The sequence below is a fragment of the Ceratosolen solmsi genome, unplaced genomic scaffold, assembly GCF_000503995.2.
Source record: "Ceratosolen solmsi marchali unplaced genomic scaffold, CerSol_1.0 scaffold6, whole genome shotgun sequence".
Lineage (NCBI taxonomy): Eukaryota > Metazoa > Arthropoda > Insecta > Hymenoptera > Agaonidae > Ceratosolen > Ceratosolen solmsi.
This window is the reverse complement of record NW_011948414.1, coordinates 2,777,774-2,803,303: the sequence shown is the minus strand read 5'-3', so window position 1 is coordinate 2,803,303 and position 25,530 is coordinate 2,777,774. Positions and strand designations below refer to the sequence as shown.

Genomic DNA, 25,530 nt, shown 5'->3' with positions numbered 1-25,530 from the left:
GTACGTAGGTGGGTGGGTTGATGGGTTGATCGAGTGAATGTAGCGTTTGTATATGTAGATATATACATAAATCTAATAGAAAAAGATTTCAACTAGAATCGTCCTTGGGATCTTCTGCCTTTCCATCCTTTCCTACGCCTTTTCATTCTCGTGATGTGATGCCTCGAGCGTCAATGTATACAATATCCATATTAGAAAGTCAGTAGTAACATGCAGGATAACGCCTCCAATTACTTTTGCAAATTTCGTGATTGATAAGCGTAAGCAAAAATTAAACATCAATGGTTCGAAGTCACTTCACAGTGTACGTACGACTTTTAATTCATAATCCGAATTATAGATTCATTTGATTGAATTCATCGATAATAATTTTGTAAGAAGATTACATTTGTCATAATTATATTTTCTTTATTAATATATGATGTGTTCAAGAATTTTAGGGGTTGCATGAGTTCTACCTGTACCGATTAATCTACTGATATTTCTATTCAGTCATATATAATTATTATCTATGGTAAATATATCAAAAATTTATTTTATTCATAATAATGAATTTGTTTATAACTGTATAAAAATTCATAAATTATATTAAATAATTCAATATTACGAATTTCGCAGGATCTTTATCGAATGTTAATTGGTCTCAAATAAAATATATTGATACAGTAATAACAAAACATAATAAATGAATAAAAACATCTATTTTCTTACTATAAATTTTATATTTTATCAAAGATATGAGATTTAAGAATAGGCAATTATTGGCATGTATCATCATTGAAATATATTCTATTCTTTTTTAAAAATCAAGTAATTATAAATGTTTCATGTAAATTGAAGAATTACTTACGATTATTTAATATTTTAGCAAATAAAGCTTATAAAAAAGGATTGTCAATCAAATTTCGATATTATATAATCATTTTAGGGCGATTTTTTATAAATACAAAATGTATTATTCCTTAAAAAAGGCAAAATATTTGTTAATTTCATTTATAGTATTTTGTAGTAAGGACAAAAAACGAAAATTGAGCGATAATCTTAACTTACTCGCATTAAAATGTTTAGTTTTAGATTTTTGTATGACATTTTATAATACTAAAATCATACCTTTTAAAATTTGAATATTGATTATATTTTCAAGAATTTTTAGTGTATATATATATATTTGTTGTTATCAAATTAAATTATAGTTTCATATAAATTATAGTATTCCTTAAGTAGGTATTTTGATCATAAACGTATTTTATCAATAAGATTATTTATTATTTATTTATTTAAGATTTTTTAAAGATTATTATTAGATTATTTATTAGATTAAGATTAGATTAGATTATTTATTAGATATATTAATATTAAATCATTTCTGGTTTCTCTCGTATTGACTAACATTTCATTAAATAGCTGATTGTCATTTTATATAATTATTTTATACACTTATTGATTTTACTTTTGGCCTGGTCAATATACAGTCTAATGTAAACATTCAAGATATTTATGAAAATAAATTACAAAATACCATATATGTTAATTATAATTGCGTATAACTTAAACCCAAACAAATAGTTACGTAATTAAATAATTAAACAATTAGACGGAAAAATAGACAAACAAATATACAAAACGATAATACAAATGAAACAATTTTTATATTTAATACCAGTTTTTGTTAATATATATTACATTATTATGTTAGAATTTGTATCCGTTAAATGATTTTAAGCTTCAACAAGTTTTGTTTATATAATCTACTTCATAGATTTTGAAATCATTTATACTTTTATTTAGTACTTTAAGGATGTTCTTTTTTAATATTTATTTGGAAACCTAAACTGTTTATTCATTAATATATGTTACTATTAATATATATTACTATACATATATATTCAAATGTATACAATAGGTAATTTATATTTAATTCAAATTAAATAATTAAAAAAATTAGTTAAATCTATGGAAAAAGAAAATGAAAGCCAAGTTTAAAAATACAATTTTTTTTTCTCTAAATCAATAATTATTCATTATTTGAAAGAGAAAATAGAAATAAATATTAAAACTATAAGTACAAAGTAATTGCGTTCAAATTCATTTAAACAGATTTGTTTGTAATTTAATAACTGAAGAAAAAAGAATATATTCAATAGAATTGTTGAAAAGTAAAAGTAATATTAATTTTGTATTAATTATTCATTAATATTATTAAAATATGCTGTATCTAATGGTGTTGATTATTTAATGTCTAGTAAAAAAAAAAAAAAAAAAAAAAAAAAAAGAAAAAGTGAATTTTAAATTCGTTTTTATGATTTTTTAAAATACTTTTTCTATAAGTATATATATATATATATATACATATATATATATATATATAAAATATATAAATTATAAGATTCAACATACGTTAAGTTTGCTATTTCTTAATGACATGTAGTATTAATAGATTTGGTATATTTTTAGAATAATATTAAATGTAAGCTTTAATAATAATAATAATAATAATAATAATAATAATAATAATAATTTTTAAGCCTAAGTCGGATAAACAAGCATATTTTTAAGTATTTATTTTCTGTTATTTTTAAAGTTCAGAAACATAAATTATAATAATAAAATGATGTTGTTGTTAATACGACTAAATTTCAAATATATTTAAGTAAAATTTTCAATGTAACAGTGATATAAGAATAATAATAATCAAATACTAAATGGATAATTACATTGAAAAGTGAAAATTCATTTTTGAATAATTGAAAATACTTTGTAACTATAAAACATAAAAATGATGAAAAGAGACTACTCCATATAAACTAATGCTTTAATGTTATAGATACGTAAATTTATAATAAACAATGCCATTTAAGGAGAATACTAAAAAAAATTAAATGTTCTGAAATACTTCAATAGCTTTACATTATGATAAGTACATTTACTGTTTTACCATCTATGCTATAAACAAGATAAAAGTTGCAGTTTACAATTTCACGAAATAATGAATACATAAATAGTTATAATAAATAAAAATACTTTAATTTATACAGAATATAAATTTATTAATGTCCGCAGTTTATCATACGAAGAATAATATACGAAATGTATTAGTATTATTAAAAAGAATTATAAAAAATCATTAAAACTATCAACAGAATCTTACAATTTCTTTGTAAGTCTAATATCTTTTAAAGGCATACTTAAAATCATACTTTATAGACACATTTTCTAAATCGACGCGAAGGACAGGTAGGTGAATTTGATTTTATAATATTTTGAAGCATTTTCTAAATTACACGCATTTATTCATTATTCGGAGTACGAGGTAGTTTAGGGGTATAGGTAGAACTTGACAACCCCATCTTGAATAATATATCGTTTTGTAAGTTTTGTCAACAAATTTTTAAACTTATAAGTTCGTGAATAGCAATATAATATAAATTTTAAAAACCTTTCTAAGAAAATTTGATATTTAGAAGAGAAAATTAGTATTTCTCAGCATATACATCACAATGAAACACACATTCACACTGTCACAATTTGAAACATTAGTGAGTTATCTAATGTCAGTTTCTTGTATTTTATACCTGCGTATCGTCCGTGTTATCCAGCACGGCACCGCTGTACGCAAGATCCCAATAATGCTCGACCTGATGCTTCTTGAAATGCTCGCGTGCCATCTTTTCTATCGGACATACCTTGAACTTGATGTCACCGAAATGTCTATGTTTACTAGTGCCCTCCCACACAAGTACACACTTGTTTGGTACATCGTTACCATCCATGTCCTTAACTTGATCTTCTTCCCATTTTATGCGTTGCAGCATCAGTCGCTTGTACTTGGCAATCTGCTTATGACCGCCTTCAACGATAACAACGTTACAATCGCGAAACAACATTACACAGCCGGTGAGGTAAAGCTGTTTCGCATTGGTCTCTACCTTGAATTTCTTTGAGGCGTTGTTGATCAAGTCACGTATTCTGTTTTAATAAAAACATTTCGAGATCAAATTCAATCGAATATACTAACTATAAAATTTATTTTTCAAACAAAAATTTTGAAATAACTTAAAATAATTTTAATTTCAAATGTCACTCAAATCTGTTTGAATAATTTTCTTTTCAATAATTAGTAATAAATATAAATACTTAAGAATATTAAAATCAACTGTATTTCTCATCTCTTTTATTTTTGTTTTTGGTTTTTGTTTTTTTTTTTCCATTAGTGATTATTACAAGGATACAATAAATAATTATACATTACAATAATGATAAAAGAATATATTTCAAAATTTATGAATATATATATGCTGGTTATAACATACGTTATAAATATGTTATCAATATGCTTGCAAATTATATAGAATTATGAAATCTATGAAATAGAAAAATTGTCTTATTTTATATGCAGATCTTATTGTTTAAACATAAAATAAAAAATTTATTTTATGTCTAAATATTTGCACGTACGGTCTTAATGAATATCTTACATGTCCTTACAACTATATAAATATACATGAAAATAATATAAGATAATTTAAAAAAAAATTAATTTTAATAATTACAAACCTGAAAACAGCGACGCAAACTCCTAAACTAGTGTCTTCTCTAATTTTCCTCGCTTTCTTTTCACGCCTTTGGTCAGCGGTGAGTCTTCTTGCCGCATTGGCATCTTCGTGAGCCTTCAACCTCTTTGCCATCTGTTGTCTTACATGGGCTTCAATTTTTGTGGGATCCTGCACTGCCTCCGTACCTAAAACCCTCATTAAATTTGAAATACGTAGCTTTGGCTCTGGTGGCGGCTCCAGTCCTAGACGAATTTTTTCCTGCTCTTCTTTCCAAGCTTCTCGTCGATTCTGACGGCGTAATTTTTTTCTCTCTTTATGCGTTAAAAATACAGGCATGTAAACTGGTTTTAATGGCTCCGCTGAAAATAATATATAGTTCGAATAAAATCTTTAGTAAATGTGAATTCATACGATATTCAATGCAAGTATCGATAAAGACTAATTCTTAATATTGTAAAGAGCAATCGCTTACTTACTTACTTACTTAATTGTTACTTAATTAATTATTACTTACTCGGTGGCCTCATTTGTGCTGGATGTTCTACTAAATTTGTAATAGTAGAATCACTCACATTTAAAATTACAGAATCCCACCACTCAATATTTGGTACATCTTCGTTAAGTGCTTCGGTTTTTGGTGCGATTAAGGCCAATTTAGTTGCAGAGCTAATGCCTGTTTTTCTGGCAATTTGACTAATTTCATTTTGCAATTTTTCCAGCTGTGCTTTCATACGAATCCTTTCCGCCATTTGCATAAATTTTCCTGGCTCGTGGAACTTTAGTGCTCGTTTGCCTCTGACCGCAGATTTGACACCTAAAATTTTTATACAATCGCATAATATTATGCACAGTATTACCTAACGATATTAACAATGCAATATAGTTAATGAAAATGCTAATGCTTTTGAATGAATAATTATATAAAGTAGGATTATTTTTCTGATTTATAGAAGCTGCTTATAAATAGCATAATTAGAAAATTATTCTGCAACATTTGTTATACGGCTGAGACATGATTTTAACAACATTCTCAATTTACTCATATATTTTATTTATAATTTTCAATACTATCATACTTAATATTATTATTTTCAATTAATTTTCATTTATAAATAATCTTCATTACTCGATGAATGGATACAGTTTAATTATATTTCATAATAATTAAATTTAAAATTTTCAGTAAAAACTAAAAAATTTTTCTAATTGAGTTTATCGAAGGAATTATGTACGTTTAATACATCATTGATATTAAAATATTTATAAGTTAAGACGAATAATTAATTACCTATGCGATTATCAAAGAAATGTGTCTCTTGAAAGTCTTCAGGACCTTTTGAATCCTGCAATTGTGCCTTGAATTCTTCTCTCTTTTTAGCTCGAATATTAGCTTTTAGAGTTGGAACAACTTGAGTAAGTTGAACCTCTTTACCAGTTATGTCAACCGTTCTCCCGGATTCATCAAGAATAAGAGGTCTTGGTTTATCTGTATTTTGTACACCTCCTAACAGTCCAGATTTGAGTTTATTTTGTATTTGTGCTTGCAATGCAGCTATCTTTCTAGCTTTGTCCGAATCGGTTTTACTAAGAAAACCTTGATTATAAACCGAGCCCATTGTAGTTAATGTATCTTTATTCCTTAAAAGTGGTCTAACTGTTTCCATATCTTCTGGTCGTACCCTCATGGCTCTTTTACGTTCCTCAATTTCCTTTTGTGCATTTGCCATAATATGGCTAATCTATGGAAGAAATTTTGAAGAAACGATGATAAGAAATCCAAATATAATTATAATTTATATAATCATTTCTACAAATATAAGTAATTTACTTTATCTTTCGAAAGTGTAGAATCATTAGATTTATCATGTTTAGAATCGTCATCTTTAAGTTTTGCCTTCTTAGAATCTCTGTCCCTATCTTTATCTCTATCGTCGCCATGGGATCGTTTTTTTGATTTGTGTGAAGCCCTTATATCATCATAAACTATAAATATTTTCTCTGCTACTTTCGAGGCCTTTTTATCTTCAAGCAATGCTGACAATTTATCTATAAAAAATAAGAAATAATTTAATTCATGATGAAATTATGAAATTGAAAGAAGAATTATATATTGTCATATAATTCCGTTTAATCAATTAAATAGATTTACAGATTCAAAATTAAGATAAAAGTTATAACCATGCAGTATAACAGCATTATATCGTTCAAGTATTATGTTAATTCTCAATAATGTTCAATAAATACGAATTCTTATGGTAACTTATTAATATAAGTAACTTATGCATATATATACATATTTTATAAATTTTCTTAGAAATATCGTATACATTAATTTAATTACAATTTTTATAAATATTTTATCTAGATTTTAAATCGTGTTGTATTTATTCAACTGAAATGATACAGTTAATAAATACAATAATATCTAAATTAATTTGACCAAATAACTGTACAAATATTAATCTATATTTTGTTTCTAATATTCAAACAATAAAGTATTATAAAATAGTAGTGAAAATAGACAAAAATAATGAAATAATTATAACAAAATTTCTATCAAGTAAAATATAATCTATGAATCTCCTTATTTCAAGCAATTATCATCAAATTTTAGCAGATTATTTTACCAATAAATAGGTATAATTATTACTTGTATCGTGTGCTTACGTACAGTGAAAATTGAATATGACTGAAATTTTAATACTGATTAAGTAAAGAGATATTTTATAAAGTTGTACGAATGAAAAAATTTAATTACAATTTAAACAACAAACCTGCAGTTTTACGCCTATCATAACCAGATGCAATACAGTTCAGCGCAGTGGTTACTATCGAAGACTCAGTAAAGCCCAAAAACTTGCTGACTGTCCTTTCAATCTGTGGCTTTAATTCGTCGATTTCCTTGCGCGATAAGTACGACATTGTCGCTTTAATATAAAAAAAGCACGTAAAATAATAAATTTCTCTCAAATAATATTAAATACACAAGTTAACCTCAAATCAAGGAGGTTATAATTGGAATAACCTACGATATTTTTGTTGGATGAGATTTAATGTATCATCGGCTCTCAAGATCCCTTAACTTTATCACGTGGACATCATCTCCCACGATATGTTTAGGAACATTTTTGTTAGATAAAAAGGAATTGTTAAAAAAATTCTAAAAACACGTATGGAGCAAGGATACACGATTCTATATTGCAGAAGTCGTGATTAGCGAAATTATTCGATAGAGGCGCTTTAATCGCTATTATTGTCCGTTATAAAAGAGCGTTTGTATGTTGCACGTAGTAATTAGCCGTTAGGTAGCTTTATTTCTCTTTACTATTTAATTTGCCAAAATGTGCAAGTGGCGAATTTTCCTGGTTAAATTATCTGAAAATTACATAATGAACGAAGTCCAAGTTTCCCAGCGCACTGTGTTAACGGTAATTATCAATATAAGAAATTTTGTAATTAGAATGTTTCAAATTTAACAATATATAAGGCATTTTTTTCTACATTTTTAAACATTTAAAAAATTTAATTAACAGTTAAAATACCATTGATTTCACTTTAAATATTGAAAGTAATTAATTATAAACGTAATTTTTATAAGACAATATTAATGAATCTTATGATAAATTAGGTTTTTTTTTTTTGTGTATTCCAATATTCCAAATATATAAATTCTCTTTTCAAACAGAAATTTTTCCCAGTATTTATCCTTTTTCTTATTATCTATCTGTAAATTCATCGTAAATTTTATTGTACAGCGGCGATTTTCTTTATCTAGAATAAAATGTATATTTTACATACACGACAAGCGATATATATGAAATACAATTTTTGTATAAAATATTCCATTTTCTATATTTTATGCATAAATATTTAAATTTACTTGAAACACCACTACTTCTTAAACTAATATGAAAAGTGCACGTTGAATTGAATTTTATTTTAAATTATACATTGTAGGATAGAATAATTTTATAAGTAATTTCAGAGTGATCGATGGTTTTTTTTTTTTTTTATTTAATTTATAATATCAAGTACTTTAGAATAATAATTTATGAATAATTTTAATTTCACCATAATATTATTAAATAAAATAATATCTGAAATAATATCTTTATTTAATGTAAGTAAATAAGATATGCTGTTTCATAAAAATTACAATTTATACCTAAAATTATTTGTATAATTTAAAATTTATGATTACACTTTTGACTTTATCAACTATTCAAGAGTTCCAGATGGTAACTCTCGCATTTCACGTTATGACATAAGTACATACATAGTGCATCGTACACGTTAATGTTGTTTAAATTTAAACACGTAAGACCTCGTGTGCCATAAGCTTGTTGAACGTAATAATATAATAAAGACAATTAATATAATGTTGATTAATGTATTATTTATTATTGCAATACATATCGATATAAAATAATCGAATACTGAAGATATATGTCTAATTTTTTTTTTTTTTTTTTTTTTTATTAACTAGATATATAATTTTATAAGTGATTCGAGCATAGAATACAATGAGCATTATCGCTAAACGTAATTAATGAAAGTGTAAAAGCACTCGTATTAGCACAAGCTAATGTACTTCCTATTGATTTAATGCCAAATAGACTATATATATGTATATATAAACATTGTAAAAGTAGGGTGCAATCTATTAGTCTGTATTGAGCGTAAGTGAAACACCTTGGAGGATCCAGTGGGACGGATGTTCCGATGTGCCAAGATCCGCTTCGAATACTAAGCCGACGCCCATTGCATTTCGTCGATCGGATGTAACGTAAACCGGCGTTTTTATTGTATTCTAACAAATTAATAAAACGAGTTAGAATGACAGTATGCAATTCAAATGAAAACGTAAATCATGTGTCATTGTGATTGCTCGAAAGTGTTTGATTAAATGCATCTGATTAATATCGGGAATAAACTTTCTTATCAGCATATGTAAAGATATTTATCTTAATTTTCATATTAATAAATGTTTATAATAACTTTTACCGTTATTTCTAAGCTTTGCTTTAATTTCTAGATATATGAACTTGTTGTCTATTGTTTGATGTAAGTTATTTGAGATAATTAAGTGCAAGAAGTAAATATTTTATACGAAAAATGTCGAGCACGTGTATAAAACATTAATTTACAACGTATTTCTTATAGATTAATTTTCAGTATACATAGATTTAGGCTCATGGTCGTGTAATATTAATTTGATGAATAATAATTTTCATTGTTGCCACATGACTAATAATATGATAAATAATATTGGTATTTACTAGAAGTTTCAGTCGGTGAGATTCAATTGGAATTATGATAAGTATTGGTAATTCTTCGATTAAAATTTTTGGATGAGAACGTTTGAGGCATTGTTCTTCCTTGTCCCATCGAGCCCCTTCTAAGTATAATCCTTCAACGTAACAGCCCTGTAAGTGTATGATAAGACAGTTAAAGCGAAGACCGTATAAAAGTGTTAAAAATTTAATATCACTCACTCATTGATGATTGATTGAAATTAGAAGTAAATAACAATAGATAATACATTACCTCGTTCAATGGTTCTTCAATCTCTTCGGGTTTGATATATTGGGAAACTGTCGTATACATTACCGAATGATCTAAAGGCCAATTGTTCTTACGACAAGCCATTTGAATAAGAGCTGCCAAATAAGTTTCCGGGCAATGTAATCCCGATAACCAAATTACAATGGGCTCATTCGTTGTGGCCTGAAATGACAAAAAGTAGCCAAGTCTTCATTTAATTTGATTAATTTGCAATAAGTATCTTTAAAATATTATGGATTACATAAGTAAAAATGGTTAAACAAACTGACTTGTCGTGCAATTTATAATGGCAAGTTTAGTGATTAAAAGAGTTTAGTTATTAATTTCTCAATGAGCTTATACACACCCATTCGGAATATTGAGCGATTCGTTTTTCAAAATGTTCCATCCATGATGATAAATTTTTTCGAGTAGCAGGCGCCAATTTTGCCCATTCCTGAGGCAACGTTCCATTAAATAGGGAAGTTGATATGCTTTCCAAAATGGCGTCCATTCCTATCTCTCCAACAATTGCCTAAAATATAAAAATAATATAAAATACAAAAATATTCTTACTCCAGGAATATTGACATTTTTATAAGATTTTTTTTATACAAATTAGGCGATAATTTTGATTTTATTGTGATACGCTACTTATTCTTGTATATTATAGTTATTCATAATTACTAAGCTTTAACTTAAATATATCATAATTTCAACAAAAATTATCGTTACATTTTCATTATTACGAATCGTATTTAGTTTTTAATGTCGAAAGAAAATTTTGAAATTACTATAAAAAATATATTGATATACATTACTATTATATAGTATATGCCGAATCTTTTAAACTTTATGAAATAAAAAAGTTTAAAAAAAAAAAAAACCGAATTATACCGTTATAAAATTTAATATTTATTTTTTATTATATTATTTGCTCGAATTAACTTTATACCTTTCTCAACTGTTGTAAGGTTACTGTCATCATTTTAATTAACTTGTTAAATCTCTCCAACTCTTGGAATAGAACAATTGCTGTTGGTGATACCACTGTGCCAAACATTCGTTTAATTTTTGTCAAATCATATTCTGGAGGAATTTTTGTCAATATTTCTTTTGCTACATTGTCGATAAATTCATCTCTACTTATTTTTACACCACTGACAACTGGAATTAGAAAAAATTTCCAATTGCTTTACATTAAATTTAATCATATTATATATAAATCTACATTTTATATACGTAAATCTTTCTAATTAAGATACATTTAAAAAATGCTCAAACAACTGAAAACATATGCACATGTGTAAATATGTGTATGGGGGGGTGGGGGGTGCGTGTATCATTATAGCAAGTATAAAGAAAAAAATATGATTAAAAAAAATCATGATTTTAAAATGAACATACTGAATGAATTAATCTTTTTTTATAACTATGATGAAAGTTGGATCAAGGTTTAAGTAATTTAAAAATATTAAAAGTAATGCGACACACAAAAGAATAAAGGTATTTTTAATGAGAGGAGGTCTATTCGATTTTAAGAGAATACAAAGACTAATAAAACTTATACACTACATTAATTAACTAATAATTATTTACCAGTCTGTGGCTGCAATTGAATAAGTTGCAACCATATATCTTTCGTTGCCTGAGTAAAATAACCGATATCGGCATTCGGATGTAAGCCGAAAACTTCCGGTGTATTCACTAACGGCAATTCTTCGATGAATTTCATATAATTATCATGATCGCCTGGAGTTGGCACTACATAGTCAACATTCTCATCTTCATAAAAGTGGTAGGGCTGAAAGGTGTCGAACAAAAAGTCACCAAAGTACTCATCCATGTAAACCCTACTAACGCGCCGATCGTAGTTGTCGATTACTCGGCCGCCGTACATTACCTGCAGATACATTTTTACTTCAATTACAATCCAGAAGGTCTAATAACGCTCAGCAATGTAGGAATTTTCAAAATTACATGCCAAAGTCGTGAATTTTCTAAATCTGTCGTAAATTCTTACGAAATGAAAAGAAGTAAGAAAATTGCATTTATGCATAGGATAATATAGAAAATAGTATGATTTAAAACTAAATTGTTCTTTTTTTTTTTTTTTTTGTTAAATAATTTCTTTTTTTTTTTTAAATAAATTATTTTTATCATGTCTTTATTTAATTATTGTCATTCTAATAATTTATTAATTTTTGAGGAATTATATGTATAATATTTTATTGCACTGTTACCTCTCCAATTAAATATTTTAAACTATTCCAAGGGATTCTTGTTACCCCTGTTACTAAATTCTTTGACAAATAAGTATTAAGTATTGTAGTACACACATTAAAATCTGATTCATTGAAATCGTAATTTATATTCCATCCAATTTTGTCATATTTTCTCCTTTCCTATGAAAATTAAATACGGTAAGCATATAAAAATAATTGATTGCATAAGATCGATCGCACATAATTATCAAAGAATTACTTGAACGACTGCGTGATAAAATGCTAAAACATAAATAAGATCTTTATAGGCTGTATGTTCGCAGCATTCCAAAGTTTCATCAGCCATCTTAAAATATGTATTTTTTAAATTTAATTTTAGTCCATTTGGTGGCTCAGTTACAACTAAAATAATAATAAGTACAAACTTTAACTTAATGTAATTTTTACATATTAAAACTATTAATAGTTATATTATACTTTAGGAATTATAATTTTGTATTATTATTCAAATGTTAAAGAACGTCAAAGTTTTAACCTATATTCTCTTTCTCTTTGTTTTATTACATTATTCAAAGATACCCGCGCATATCGTAAGTTTAATGATATCGAAAGATAATGATACCTTTAAGTGATTGTTGTAATATTCCTATTGGAAAATTTGGATTGGGATCAGTGGTTAACCACAATCTAAAATCAGAATGAGGGTTTCCAATATTTTCTAAAGATTTTTCCAGTTCTCGTGTAAATTTCAGTAGCAAATGACAATTTTGAAGTAGCAGCCATTGTCCTCTTGTTACTGCATTTTCTAATAATTCCATAGCTAGCTGAATATTAATTTCGAATGTAAATATCACGCGATTTATAAATACTCTTTACTCGTAATTTCATTTTCTTTTCTTTTATATTTTGTAAATTGAAGCTTTAAGTAGAAAAATGATAAACTAAGAAATAAACTATTCTCTCTAACGAATCATTTGTATGTATGCTTTCATTATGTTTAATTTTATGTTTTCTAATTTGAAAATATTCTTTATTGATTAATCATATGTATAAAAAAATTAGATACCATTTTCTATAAAAAGAAAATTATAGCAGTTAGTATAATTTTTGCGTATATTTGATTAAAATTTTTTAAAAAAAAAAAAAAAAAAAAAAAAAAAAAAAGCCATGCCTTAGTTATACATTTTATTTAATTTTCAATAACTATCTAGGAGTAATACAATCACATTTTTGCCAATGAAAATATTTCGTTCTAGTAATAACCGTTATGTAAATATAAGGGATATTCTGCTAAATATAGAAAAGAAAACGTACTTTGTTATTGTGAAATATATAAAAAAAATTTTATTTGTCCACCTGTTCTTGTCCCTGTCCTAATGACAAATTTCGAAACTTTCCAGCCCCGCATCCATGTTTTTCAGCCAGTAAGATTAGTTCGCTTGTGGGATCCGAGCCAGGACTCAATACAAAGACGATCGGCATTGTCGATGTGCTCTGCTCGAAAATAGCTTCCATACTAATGCTTGGAGGTGTTATAAACTCCTCGCCCATCACATTACTAATATAAATAATAATTGCTCGATATATACGATCAACGCGAAAACAGCGCAATAACATCAGACGTTCGAAGCTTGTGAGCTTTGAGGAATAGTTGCATGGGAAATCCAAGGACTCGGGATTGTCGACATCGAACCACTATTAAAAAAAAAAAAAAAAAAAAAAAAAAAAAAATTATATTAAGATCCAAAATATTCCAAGTGAAATTAATCCATATAACTTTTAAGTTGTATTCATAAATGAGTCATTTTTATAGAATTTTAATACATCACCTGCTTCCATTGCTCTTCTTCTGCTTCAATTTCATCCGGCAAGTTACCGAATTGTTCTGGAAATTCGTTAGCTAATTTTAAAATATCTTCCCAACCTGTAATAGCCAACCAGCCATCGGTGGGATTAGTTCTAGTTGACCTTTCCAGCGATACGTTGCCTTTGATAAAGAAATTTAATTGATCTAGATTGATGTGTTGCAGATCTTGCTCTATGCGCGTGCATATTTGAAAAGAATATAGGAGCTTATGTTTTTCAAAAATTCCCGTACACCCGTAGCCATAAACAATCTTAGTTAAGGTTTTTATAATATTCCTAAGTCGTTTTTTTAATAATGTATCGGGCAATGCTTTTTTCAGTGATTGTATGAAGATCTAAAATTTTTGTGAAAATAAAACATGTAGCTTAAAATAATTAAGTTATAAGATTATTCAATACTTTCAAAAATATATTTTAAAATAATTTTTAACTTTAATTTTTACATGTTGTTAAGGTTTTTTTTTTTTTTTTTTCGTTGCAATATTAATACAATTTTATCAACGTTTAAACAAATAAATTTCGAATGAAAATATTACATAACTTACCTCCAAATAACTAGTAAGAGAATATTGGTACATAGAGTTAACAATGGCCATATCAGCTAAAACAAAGAATAGAATCGCCCCTCTTTTGGCCACTAATTTATAATCATTGCGTAGTTTATCAATTTCTTTGGATGTCACTTCAGCTTCTTGTAATTTCGTCGAAACTTCCTGCGCAATGGCTTTGGTATTTTCCAAAGTGTCAATCAGTTCGATATTGTCGAGCATATTACCCTGATTACTTGTAATCTCTCGCAGCAAATCATTTTCTAATTCCTGCAGCTTTTTTTTATGTAAGCTCGTTTCCGCTATTAAAGCTTCGCGTTGCTCTTCTATATCCGGGCGCTCAATGCGCACCACTACAGACAAAAGTTGTTCTTCCAAGCCCTTAAAGTAAGATTACCGTATAATTGAAATACAAAGCTGATTCAGTTTCTTTTAATTATTACACGCAATATTCCTTTATCTAAATCAATAGATTAAAAAAAGAAGAAGAAGTTTTTAAATTTCAGTTTGTTATTTATACTAATAAAATCAATAAATAAAAAAATTTTCATTATCGATATTACAATTGATCAAAATTTTGTTTAAAAAAAAAAATTCTTTTCAAAGCGTAATTATCTTTAAACTCAATTGAAAAAAATACAAATTAATACATTCAAGTGTTTTATCGCTTATTGGTATTGTATATTTAAAAAAAAAAACAAAAACAAAAAAATAAAAACATTGATATGGATATATACATAAAATTAATTGCTGTTGAAAGTTAGGCTGTCGTTTTCGCTTTATTTTAAGGTATTTTAAGACTTTTAGACATACTTTGTTTTAATATGTAATTATTTGATAAATCAATGAAAGAGAACATTATGAAATTGTGAAATTACATAAGAACACATTTATTTTTAAATTTATTAGAAATAAAAATTCAAAAACTTTTTTCTTTTTTTTTTTTTTTTTTCTTTTTTTTTAGTGGTGAAACAAAGTTTTAAGAGATTTTTTATAGCTTTCATAACAATATATATTAAAAAAAAAAAAAATTTTAATTCGATATAAGGTAATATTGAAATATTTGAAACTGATCTAAAAGCTAAGACTTTTGGTAACAAATCAACAATATCCTAATTATTTAGTCCTTTAAAATGATCTGTTGAAATGATTAAAACTTAAAAGAAATGACAATAATTAAAAATAATAGAATTATAATATTAACAAATTTATTATTAACAAATTATTATTATCAACAAAATTATTAACAAATATCTAACGAATTAGAATAATTATTAGTAAAAACGTACATCATTATTCTTAAATTACTTACGGTCGTGGTCACCATAAAATTTATCACTATTGCTTTAGCATAAATTGCTGGATTTAATGTTGGATTTGAATGCTTTGTTACTAAATACATACGAAATCGTGGATCATAATCGACTTCTTTATCGCCAAGCAAGATGAAAGTTCGCCCAGATATCGCTAATGTTTGAGAATAATTTATATTTATTAAATTGTTGTTAGTTTAAGGATTTTCAATACTTAATATTAAGTTAATCTAATGGTAAAGAATTTCAACAAAAATTTTGTAATTATTGAAAATTATTATGTATACGAACATTGAACGTTCTTCATTATAGCATTATCAAGAATAGGATCAATATAATCTATATCCTGAAACATTACCGGCAAACCATACTTTATTGCAATTTCAACTTGTTTAATAAAATCAGTATCATGAAACGTGAGTAGTTTTAAATTGAATTTTTCTTCGCGTTTTTTAATCCACTTGAATGCTTGTTGTTGTGGGTCTATGCAAAGTGGAACTTTTGACGCTTTTATTGTTAAAATTGCATTTTGAATTGACAATTCATCTGGCGATATACCCTCAGAGTTCCAGCTGTAGGGATAAAAATTTCCTCTTTATTGTTTATTAAATCTTTCTATCTCTCAAAAGCATAACTGTTGTTTTATAAATTCGCATATCTTATTAATTGCTGTACGACAAATATATGACAAATAATCAATTTGTTATTTTTCCTATCATTGTACCTACTAATTTCCACATTATTGGAAAGTTGATTTTCGAGTTTAAATGGTTGTGAAAGGGGAATATTTTTATCGATAATACTTTGAAGCCAATCATTGTAAACCATTTCTGTACGGAAATCGAATGTAAATGGACCAGTGTAGACCAGAAATTCAGAAGAGAGAAGACAGTTGCCAACGATTTTCTTCAACTCGATATGTAAAATCTCTAAATCCTTTTTCCAGCGCTCATTTTCTGACGATAGACCTCTAATAAATAAGAAATTTGAAATTTGAAATTTGAAATATCTTTTAAAATTAAAAAATTTTTTCATAACAATATATTCAGCAATTAATTTCTGTCATTATTATTTAAAAGTTCAAAGCAATTCTCATGAATGCATTAGGAATATATTTTATTTGTATAGTAATATAAAAAATAATTTTTAATTAAATTAATTAGGCGCGCAGTGAACAGTGGGTAGAACATAATTTTCGAGTGCGAATAAATTTAGTTAGACAGTAAATTTATTACATTTATTAGATTAATAATGATAGCATTAATGGCGATGATAAGAAGAAAATGAAGGGAACACATAAGCAATAACAAGGGAAGAAAATATACCCAATTAATTTGTCAGCAGCAATTAAACGTCTCTTTAATAAATCCGTTTCTTCCTGTATACGTTTCCTATCAATAATTGCAGTCTCGTATTTTATATTCAAATTTTCCAATAATTTTTCCAATCTCTCCAATTCCTGCTCCTCTTTGCTCAATGCTTTCGATGCTTTTTCAGATTCTATCTCTAATTCACGAACCCTATCCATTTTAGGTTTAACCTATTGTAAAAATTACTTGGTTAAAAAATTACTTAATTCTTAATAATAATTGCAATTTAGTCCGAGGTATTTATTTCCATGTATCTTAAGGCAATTGTTATTATTAATTAATAATTAATTAAATGCCTTTTTTCACATGTAATTTCATATATCATTTTAATTACGCACTTCACTGTAGACAGAACAATAACCCAGAACAGCAAGGACGAACTTATAAAGCCCATAGCCTGCGGTACTAATAGTTTTCATTTGCTCCATTTTGTTTGATTTTCTCAGATGAGCCTTCACCATTTGCTGCTGCTTCCATGTTATCTCGTTGCAATTCATATCTTGAAGAATGCGCAAAAAATTGGGATCACTCATCATACCCTTAGCACTTTTCCACGATATCTCTTTAACACCCCTGATAATGGCAACGCACTCGCAAACAATTTGTACTGCCTCAGGTGGCGTTGCGAAGGATCTATTCAATAACGACAATTATTGTAGATACAAAGTTGCAAGAATTTTTTATTTTATTTCGAGAAGAAATCATTATCAAAGCAACATATTGCAAGATTTATTTACCTAATTTCGGTTATGTCGGATTTATCTAGATTACCTAAGGCGCGTTTTGACTCTTCGAGCACGGGTTGGGCCTCAGCGAGTGCCGCTTTCGCTTCGGCCGACTCCTTCGCTATTATATTGTTTCTCACTTCGATCTCCTTACTTTTTTCCTGACTGAGTGCTTTTTTAACAACAGCTATTTGTGTACTCTCGTCAATTGTTTTGAGGAGATTTTCGCAATTTTTTATCTGCTGTTTCACCTTCAATTTTTGAATTGCTAGGGTTGCATTGAGCTTGTCAAGATTGGCCGAGGCATCAGCGATTTTTGACAGGCCACCAGACAGATGAGAACACTAGTTTATAGTATTACATAAGTGTTTATAAGTAATTTCTTATCGCAACGATAATACATCGATGGAATAATTATTCTAAAAGGCAATTATATTGTTCGTTTCGAGGGCTATGCCTACTTATGATTATAATGCTGCATGTTTGAAATTTTTATTCCTTGCGCTAAAAATATCGAGAAATAAATTTTTTATACCTGAGCCTTGATGTACGCATGCCGTTGAGCCAGTAGATTTAAATAGGACTCTAGACCGTCAAGGAAGTGACGAGGCGTTACGTAGTTATGACGCCGTAATTTAACGAGAAAATCATTCGTATAGGTATTCATGGTCGTATGAACATATACGGCATGGCAGACAATAGAGTTACGATGCTCTTCGGGAATATAAGTATTCTAAAGTCAAAGCTTTTTCTGTAAGTATTTGTTCGATTCAAGAAAATTGTCTCGGGTTTTGTAATAAACTTACGTCTCTGAGGGTGACATTGCCGACAGCCAGTAGAGCTTGTTCAGGCCATGGAAATATCCAGTCAATGGTCGTACAATTGACGAGGCCGGGATAATTTCTGCATCGTGTACGCAATATATCACCCGATGGGCTCATAGATAAGGCGATATGTAAATTTTCCATTCTCTTTTTGATAAAGTATGCCCAGACATTCTCTCTAATTTTAATAGTATTGGTTACGTTGCATTAGACATTTCGACATTTATATCTTATGTCCATTGATGATATAATTGCATGCAATAGTAATGGGGAAGCGAAAAATACTTATCGTTGTGAACAAGAATTATTTTTAGAAAAATGACTAACTTCGTTACACCGAAATTGGCATCTTTAGCTGCATTCCTACAAGATCCCACGATACCATCCTTCTCTTCATCGGTATATAATGCAGAGACGATACCAGTTGTTAAAAGACTATTAATTATCTCTAAAAAGCTTTCATCCGTCGCTTGTTCGTCAGTGAATAAAAATACTGTTTTCTTATTTTCTACTCCGACGATGGTTAAGAGTTTCTTAATATCATAAAATTGACATTAGATTAATATTAAAGTAAATTGATATTGTATATATGCATGATTTTGAAATTATTTTTTATAATTAATCGCATTCGCTCAAGATTACCATTCCTTAATTTGATTTCAACTTAAAACTAAATTGTTCTAAAAAAAAAAAAAAAAGGAAAAAAAAAAAAAAAAAAAAAAAAAAAAAAAAACATAATTTAAGAATTTAAACATTGTTCAATTAAGGTCAATGAATTGCAGCGTATTAATCGTTATGGTTTAATTAAATTGTAAATTCGGTTAAAGTAAAATTTAAGTAAATTGGCATGTGATATATATATATATAATCTGCGTACAAGTGACGGAGTCAGGTACCTTAATGTCCTCGCGAAAAGCAGGCTCATCGTATCCTCGACTTGGCAAAATCTCGAATATCTCACAAGCTGCCGCAAATGAAGCCAACCTCACGATCGATCGCCGACCGCAGCCACCCACACCAACAACAAGTGCATGACTGCGTTCCATACGTAATATTCGATGTACTCGCGTGAGATGCTCGAGCGCATCGTTAAATAAGACCAAATTCAGTCTCGCGTTGCTTTGCTCGTTGAATTCCTCGATAATCTGCGTATAATTTTGAGACAGTGTTAGTAGAAAAAAAGCTATTTTTAATAATTTCGTGCCTTTTAATGCTCTAATCGTTAACTGCGATTAGACTCTAACGTACAGCGAGTGCTTTTAATCGTGATTGTTAAAGCAGTGTGTGGAAAACTAGTATGAAAAATTATATTACGCGTGAAAAAAAAAAAAAAAAAATCTTCTAAATGACAGGATGTACCTCGGTAAAGAGAGTGAAAACAGCCTCATAATCGAGCAGATCCTCGTATATTCGCGCCTGACTTTCGTTACAAGCATTTCGAAAATCACCAAATAGCAATGGATTTCTCAAACAATAATTAAGTAAATCCTTGTCGTTTTCCCAAAATTCCGTTATTTTGCTGTCGATCTGATTTTGCACGAGCTCTTGGTCCTAAAAATTGTGCTATGAAAATTAATTTGAATTATAGATAATGATATTAAGAATCAAGCGAGGGAATAAAATGACGCTCGATTCGAGCAATAATTTATTCAGAAATTGACGAGCAAAGAAGAAGAAATTTACGGATTTTGATATAAGTCGATCGTAAAATATTCGATTAAATTCATTTCTCCAAAGACGCACAAACTGCTGTTCCGTTTTCACATTATTTGGATCACTTTGTATTAAGCCAATTGTCACCCTCGATAAATCGCGCATATTGAAGATGTAATGAAACCTCGAGGGAGTTGGTGGCAAATTGAGAATAATAAGCTATTGAAGGATAAACAGAAATATATTATGCATTTTTATATTATCTCAATACGATTAATAAATAACGAGTATATATTATTATGTTTGTGCATGATAATAACAATCTATAAAAATCTACAAACATAATTCTTAGCAATAAATTTTTGTTTAGTTAAATATTACTTTTTCTCGCAAATGTATGAAAATAAATGCACCTTGTAAAGAATCATCGTTATGTTGATTATATCAGTCGAAAGATTTTGTATATGTTTTGGAAAAATTTCAAGATGTCCAGATAAAATGCTCTTATAAATATAATGCAGAGTTTCGTCAGCTGGAAATATGATGCTGTAAACGCAGAACATAGAAATAAATCGAGGGTCGACGTCATGTTTTCCTCCTCCGGATTTTCCCATTGCCGAAAGAAAATCTAAAACATAATGGTATTTGCGTGAACAGTGGAATATATAAAAATTATTTGAAATAAAAAATTTTTTCACAGCATAGTATAAGTAACTTGACATTTTTTGTATCTGACATTTCGATTTAAATATTAAAATTAGCTTTTATTATCAAATCATTACAAATCTATCAATCGCATCACCTACTTGTATCTTTAATCTTTTTCCAACTAAAGTCTTTTCCCCGATCGTACAGTCCACCTCTTTCTAGTAGTAATTTTAAAAGTGCAATTGGTTGCTGAGTTCCATACGTATCGACCATCGGCATATTTATATCGTCAATGAAAATAATTAAACGCTTCCCAGTAGTTGGACCATAAATGTTTTTGGTTCTTTTCTCTACGGATGATTCAATGCTTCGTTGAACATCCAATGATGTCGTTCTCGATGAAAAATTTATTGGCAAGTAATTCTGAAGAGAATTTTGTTTAACAATGTTATAAATAATTATATTATTATTGTTAATAATTTATTATGTATATATATATATATATATATATATATATATATATGTATATTATATATTGATTAGTACAAGTCATTATTATTAAATTTATTATTACATTCTTTTATAGTATTTCTAAAATCTTATTATATACATTTATAAAAAAAAAAAAAAAAAAAATTATATGAATATCAGTCTCTCATTTAATTGTAAAAAACAATTCATTTACAGATATTTACATAAACTTTTTTAAAATTCATAATATCGTGTCAATCATGTATCAATTTTTTTAATTTTAATGAATGTATTTTTTTTAATATTGATTCATTTATTATTAACATTGTTATTGTGAATATTGAATCTTTTCTTAATTTTTATATTTTTTATGTTGACGATGTAAAATGAATTTTAATTTCCATTCTGTATATATTTTATAATTATTAGGGCAAGGATAATGATAATTTATTTTTATTTTATTAATACAACGTTTACGGTGAATGAGAGATAATTAGCGCGAATAGGAAGAAACGATATACTGACTCTTACAATAATTTTCAGCTAAAGTACAGCGCACGAAATCCATCGAATCAAATATTTTTCTTCGAATTAGCAACTTTATAACCTTTCAAAAATATATAAAATAGAATTTTTGTATACAAATGTAATGAAACTTGAATCAATGAAGCATTTTAAAGAAATAAGTTTACTTCTAAATTTATTAACGCATAACTTAAAAATTCAAAGATTTATCGGTAGATTATTTGCCATTTGGCCATTAGATGAGAAAGCGAAAAATTGGGAAATTTATGTAAACGAATGTATATGGTACTTTTTCCACATAAATTTATGGCTACTTATACTACCAATATTCACTGCTGCCTATAAAGAAAGATTTAATCTACCATCTTTCGTATCGTCGATAAATCAATTGCTTATTATCTCCGAGACATTGTTCCTAATGATATTGTTTAAATTAGGGAGGCTACGTTTTCGGGTACGTATTCTTATAATTTGTAAATTAAAGTTTTTAAAATAAAATCTATTAATATATTATCGATATAAATATTCAAAGTTAACTTTGTAATTATTACTCAATTAAAAAAAAAAAAAAAATATATATATATATATATATGTTCGAAGAATCAGTATAGATAAAAAAAAAAAAAAAAAAAAGTAATATCTTAACATATTATTTATACTTTTTAATAAATTCTTATTTATGTGAATTATGAAAATTTTAGGTTTTGCTACAAAATTCTAACGAATTCTTTACATTCATGAAGAAAAGAATTTTCTTATTGCATAAATTTGCTAAATTTACAAAAATGTATTTGGTCATACTTCACTTTACTGGAGTAATTTGTCTATTAGTAGTATTTATTTTCGTATACAGATCAATTGCGGTGAAACCGTTGCGATTTCCCACGAACGCATACTATCCTTTTTCATTCAATTCGTCTATAATATGGAATTTGTTTTACATACACCAAATAACGTCTGTATATTACGTAACGGTTAATATTTTTATCGATTCAATTATTATTTTATTATTTTTTACATCTGCAATGAAGCTTAAATTACTTCAAATTGAGTTCCAAAACGTAGAAACGTATTCTGATTTGGTCAAATGTGTTCGTAGACATCAAGAAATTATTTGGTAAGTTAATCTAATTTCTAATTTATTACAATTCCTCTTTCTACTATATAAATTAAATAATTTACAGTAATATAATCTAATAAGTAAGTAATTTTCATATTTAAGTTTAATATTAATCTCTTTTTATAGAATATTATAAAAAAAAGCTTTTAAAAATAATCATAAATATTTGAATTGTTTAATAAAATATTTACCCTACATTTTTAATGTGAATTTTTATATTATATAAATTGAAAAATTTTATGCGAATAAATTATTAAAAATTTATCGACAATAATATCGACATAAATTTAAATATAATTGAACCTATAACACTATTTTTATTTTACGACTATATTTCAAATGAAAAATAATCATCATACTTGTTTATGAAATTAAAATAATTAATGTTTTAGTTGGTCTTACTTCCTTCTTGATCTCACAGTTAATTAATGAAAATTTTACAGTAAATTTTGATTTGATATATGGATTTTTTATAACTTATATAAATTTATAAGCTAATTTCTAACTAATTTACTAGGATTTTCTGTACTATTATTATTGTAATTATTAGGTATAACATATATGAATACATTGTATCTTTGGAATTATTATTTAGGTTTATCCAAGAAACCAATAGCGTAATTCGTTATATTATTTTAAAAACAATTATTAGTTTATGTTGCTTTTTTGTGAGCGAAGCTGTGAAACTATTAAACGTATGTATTAAAAATTAATTTAAAAATTTTTCATTAATATAAAAGCTATTTTTTTGTTATCAGTCACATGTTTCATCAATATTGCAAGTACAATTTTTACTACTATTTATGGTTGGTATTTCGAGGCTTTATTTTTATTCTTATTGTGCTGAAAGTATAACAACATTGGTAATAAAATTTAATTGTATTGATTAATTATCAAAACTCTATTATATGCATACATTATGTAATATAGATATTTTACAAAATTGTAATTTTAATCACTTTATTACACATTTTGTCGTCTAATAATTATAATATTCTAATAAACTATTGATTATACCATAAAATATAAGAGATGTTTCAATAGTTGAGTTAAAGAAAGGAATAAAACTTGATAAACTTGTAATATCTTACATTGACTTGTATTAAAATTTAATTTAAAGATAGTTGACTAATTAATTGTGTAATTCGTTTCAAAATCGATTTAAACTTTATAAAACACATTAACAACAATAAAAATCATTTTGATACATATCACATTCTTATAAGTAATATCATTTTAATGGACATCTTGTTTTAGGGAGTGGACTTGGCATTTGCAGTTTACTGCACTATGTGGCACAAACAAACACAACAAATGAAAATTAGTAAATGCATTATAATTTCCAGGTGTCAAAAGTCACTTAATATATCAGTAGCTGGAATAATGCCATCGTTAAATATGAGATTTTTAAGACGAGTAAGTAGAAGAACAAATACAAAATTTAGAAAAATATATAATAAATTTTGTCTCTTTTTAGTTGTTATATTTAACATTTTCATACATTGTTAGCTTTCGAGCTGTAACAAAAAATTATGAATAAATATGTGTAGCCATTAAAGAGCACAATAAAATAATATTATTGTAAAGATTGAACATTGGATTTATTTTTTAATTTATCAATGGTAAAATAAATATTCGTGGTTTGCATTGTTTGTTTATGTGCTTTTTCTTTATATAAAATTTATTTCATATTATTTAATTTTAAATTAATTAATCATTTATTTTTCAATTTTATATATCTATGCACGAGGTAATCAATAGAGTATTTATTTATTAATTTTTATCGTTTGAATTTAGTGACTTCAATATAATGAATATAATTTACCGAATTATCGAATAAAATGCGAGTTTACCAGTGGCGGGAGGGCGCGGGAGGGCGGGGAGGATAGAAAATTCGGCTATAATGACTCTTATAATTACTTAATTACTATAATTACGCCTACAATTGTTGGATATTGGGATTTTTAAATTATCCCTACTATAATTATCTTATACTTCTACCGTCGGCAACTTAATAATCATCATAATTGATACCAATAATAATAATTCAGGAATTAAAATATTAGAATTATCATTGAACGTGACAAATTCTTTTATATTGAAATATTTTCTGAATTTTGTAGTATTTCCTCTTTCATTTTTATA

At 26.9% G+C, this 25,530-nt stretch overlaps 2 protein-coding genes across 2 annotated transcripts in view; both read right to left on the bottom strand.

Annotated features, from left to right (window-relative positions):
* Positions 1–3,243: 3,243 nt before the first annotated feature.
* On the bottom strand, positions 3,244–7,757 carry Prp3 (pre-mRNA processing factor 3). The gene is made up of 7 exons (XM_011506644.1): positions 7,583–7,757; positions 7,328–7,480; positions 6,382–6,599; positions 5,842–6,292; positions 5,068–5,367; positions 4,555–4,912; positions 3,244–3,966 (listed from the first exon to the last, which is right to left on the bottom strand). The coding sequence occupies exons 2-7, from the start codon at positions 7,473–7,475 to the stop codon at positions 3,567–3,569; spliced, it is 1,875 nt and encodes a 624-aa protein (XP_011504946.1). The 5' UTR covers positions 7,476–7,480; positions 7,583–7,757; the 3' UTR covers positions 3,244–3,566.
* Positions 7,758–9,193: 1,436 nt separating this feature from the next.
* Positions 9,194–25,530, bottom strand: part of Dhc98D (Dynein heavy chain at 89D) — a 34,805-nt gene continuing 18,468 nt past the window's right edge. The window contains exons 27-52 of the mRNA XM_011507361.1: positions 21,428–21,692; positions 21,035–21,249; positions 20,652–20,840; positions 20,328–20,519; positions 19,865–20,113; positions 19,296–19,501; positions 18,951–19,146; positions 18,680–18,877; positions 18,157–18,488; positions 17,758–18,052; positions 17,375–17,589; positions 16,774–17,019; positions 16,341–16,621; positions 16,049–16,203; positions 14,734–15,117; positions 14,152–14,523; positions 13,679–14,017; positions 12,945–13,146; positions 12,582–12,724; positions 12,341–12,502; positions 11,697–12,000; positions 11,053–11,264; positions 10,465–10,632; positions 10,101–10,280; positions 9,833–9,979; positions 9,194–9,363 (exon numbers count right to left, since the gene is read on the bottom strand). Of these exons, the coding sequence (XP_011505663.1) occupies positions 9,217–9,363; positions 9,833–9,979; positions 10,101–10,280; positions 10,465–10,632; positions 11,053–11,264; positions 11,697–12,000; positions 12,341–12,502; positions 12,582–12,724; positions 12,945–13,146; positions 13,679–14,017; positions 14,152–14,523; positions 14,734–15,117; positions 16,049–16,203; positions 16,341–16,621; positions 16,774–17,019; positions 17,375–17,589; positions 17,758–18,052; positions 18,157–18,488; positions 18,680–18,877; positions 18,951–19,146; positions 19,296–19,501; positions 19,865–20,113; positions 20,328–20,519; positions 20,652–20,840; positions 21,035–21,249; positions 21,428–21,692 (5,994 nt within the window). The 3' untranslated portion in view covers positions 9,194–9,216. The remainder of the gene's footprint in view (positions 9,364–9,832; positions 9,980–10,100; positions 10,281–10,464; positions 10,633–11,052; positions 11,265–11,696; positions 12,001–12,340; positions 12,503–12,581; positions 12,725–12,944; positions 13,147–13,678; positions 14,018–14,151; positions 14,524–14,733; positions 15,118–16,048; positions 16,204–16,340; positions 16,622–16,773; positions 17,020–17,374; positions 17,590–17,757; positions 18,053–18,156; positions 18,489–18,679; positions 18,878–18,950; positions 19,147–19,295; positions 19,502–19,864; positions 20,114–20,327; positions 20,520–20,651; positions 20,841–21,034; positions 21,250–21,427; positions 21,693–25,530) is intronic.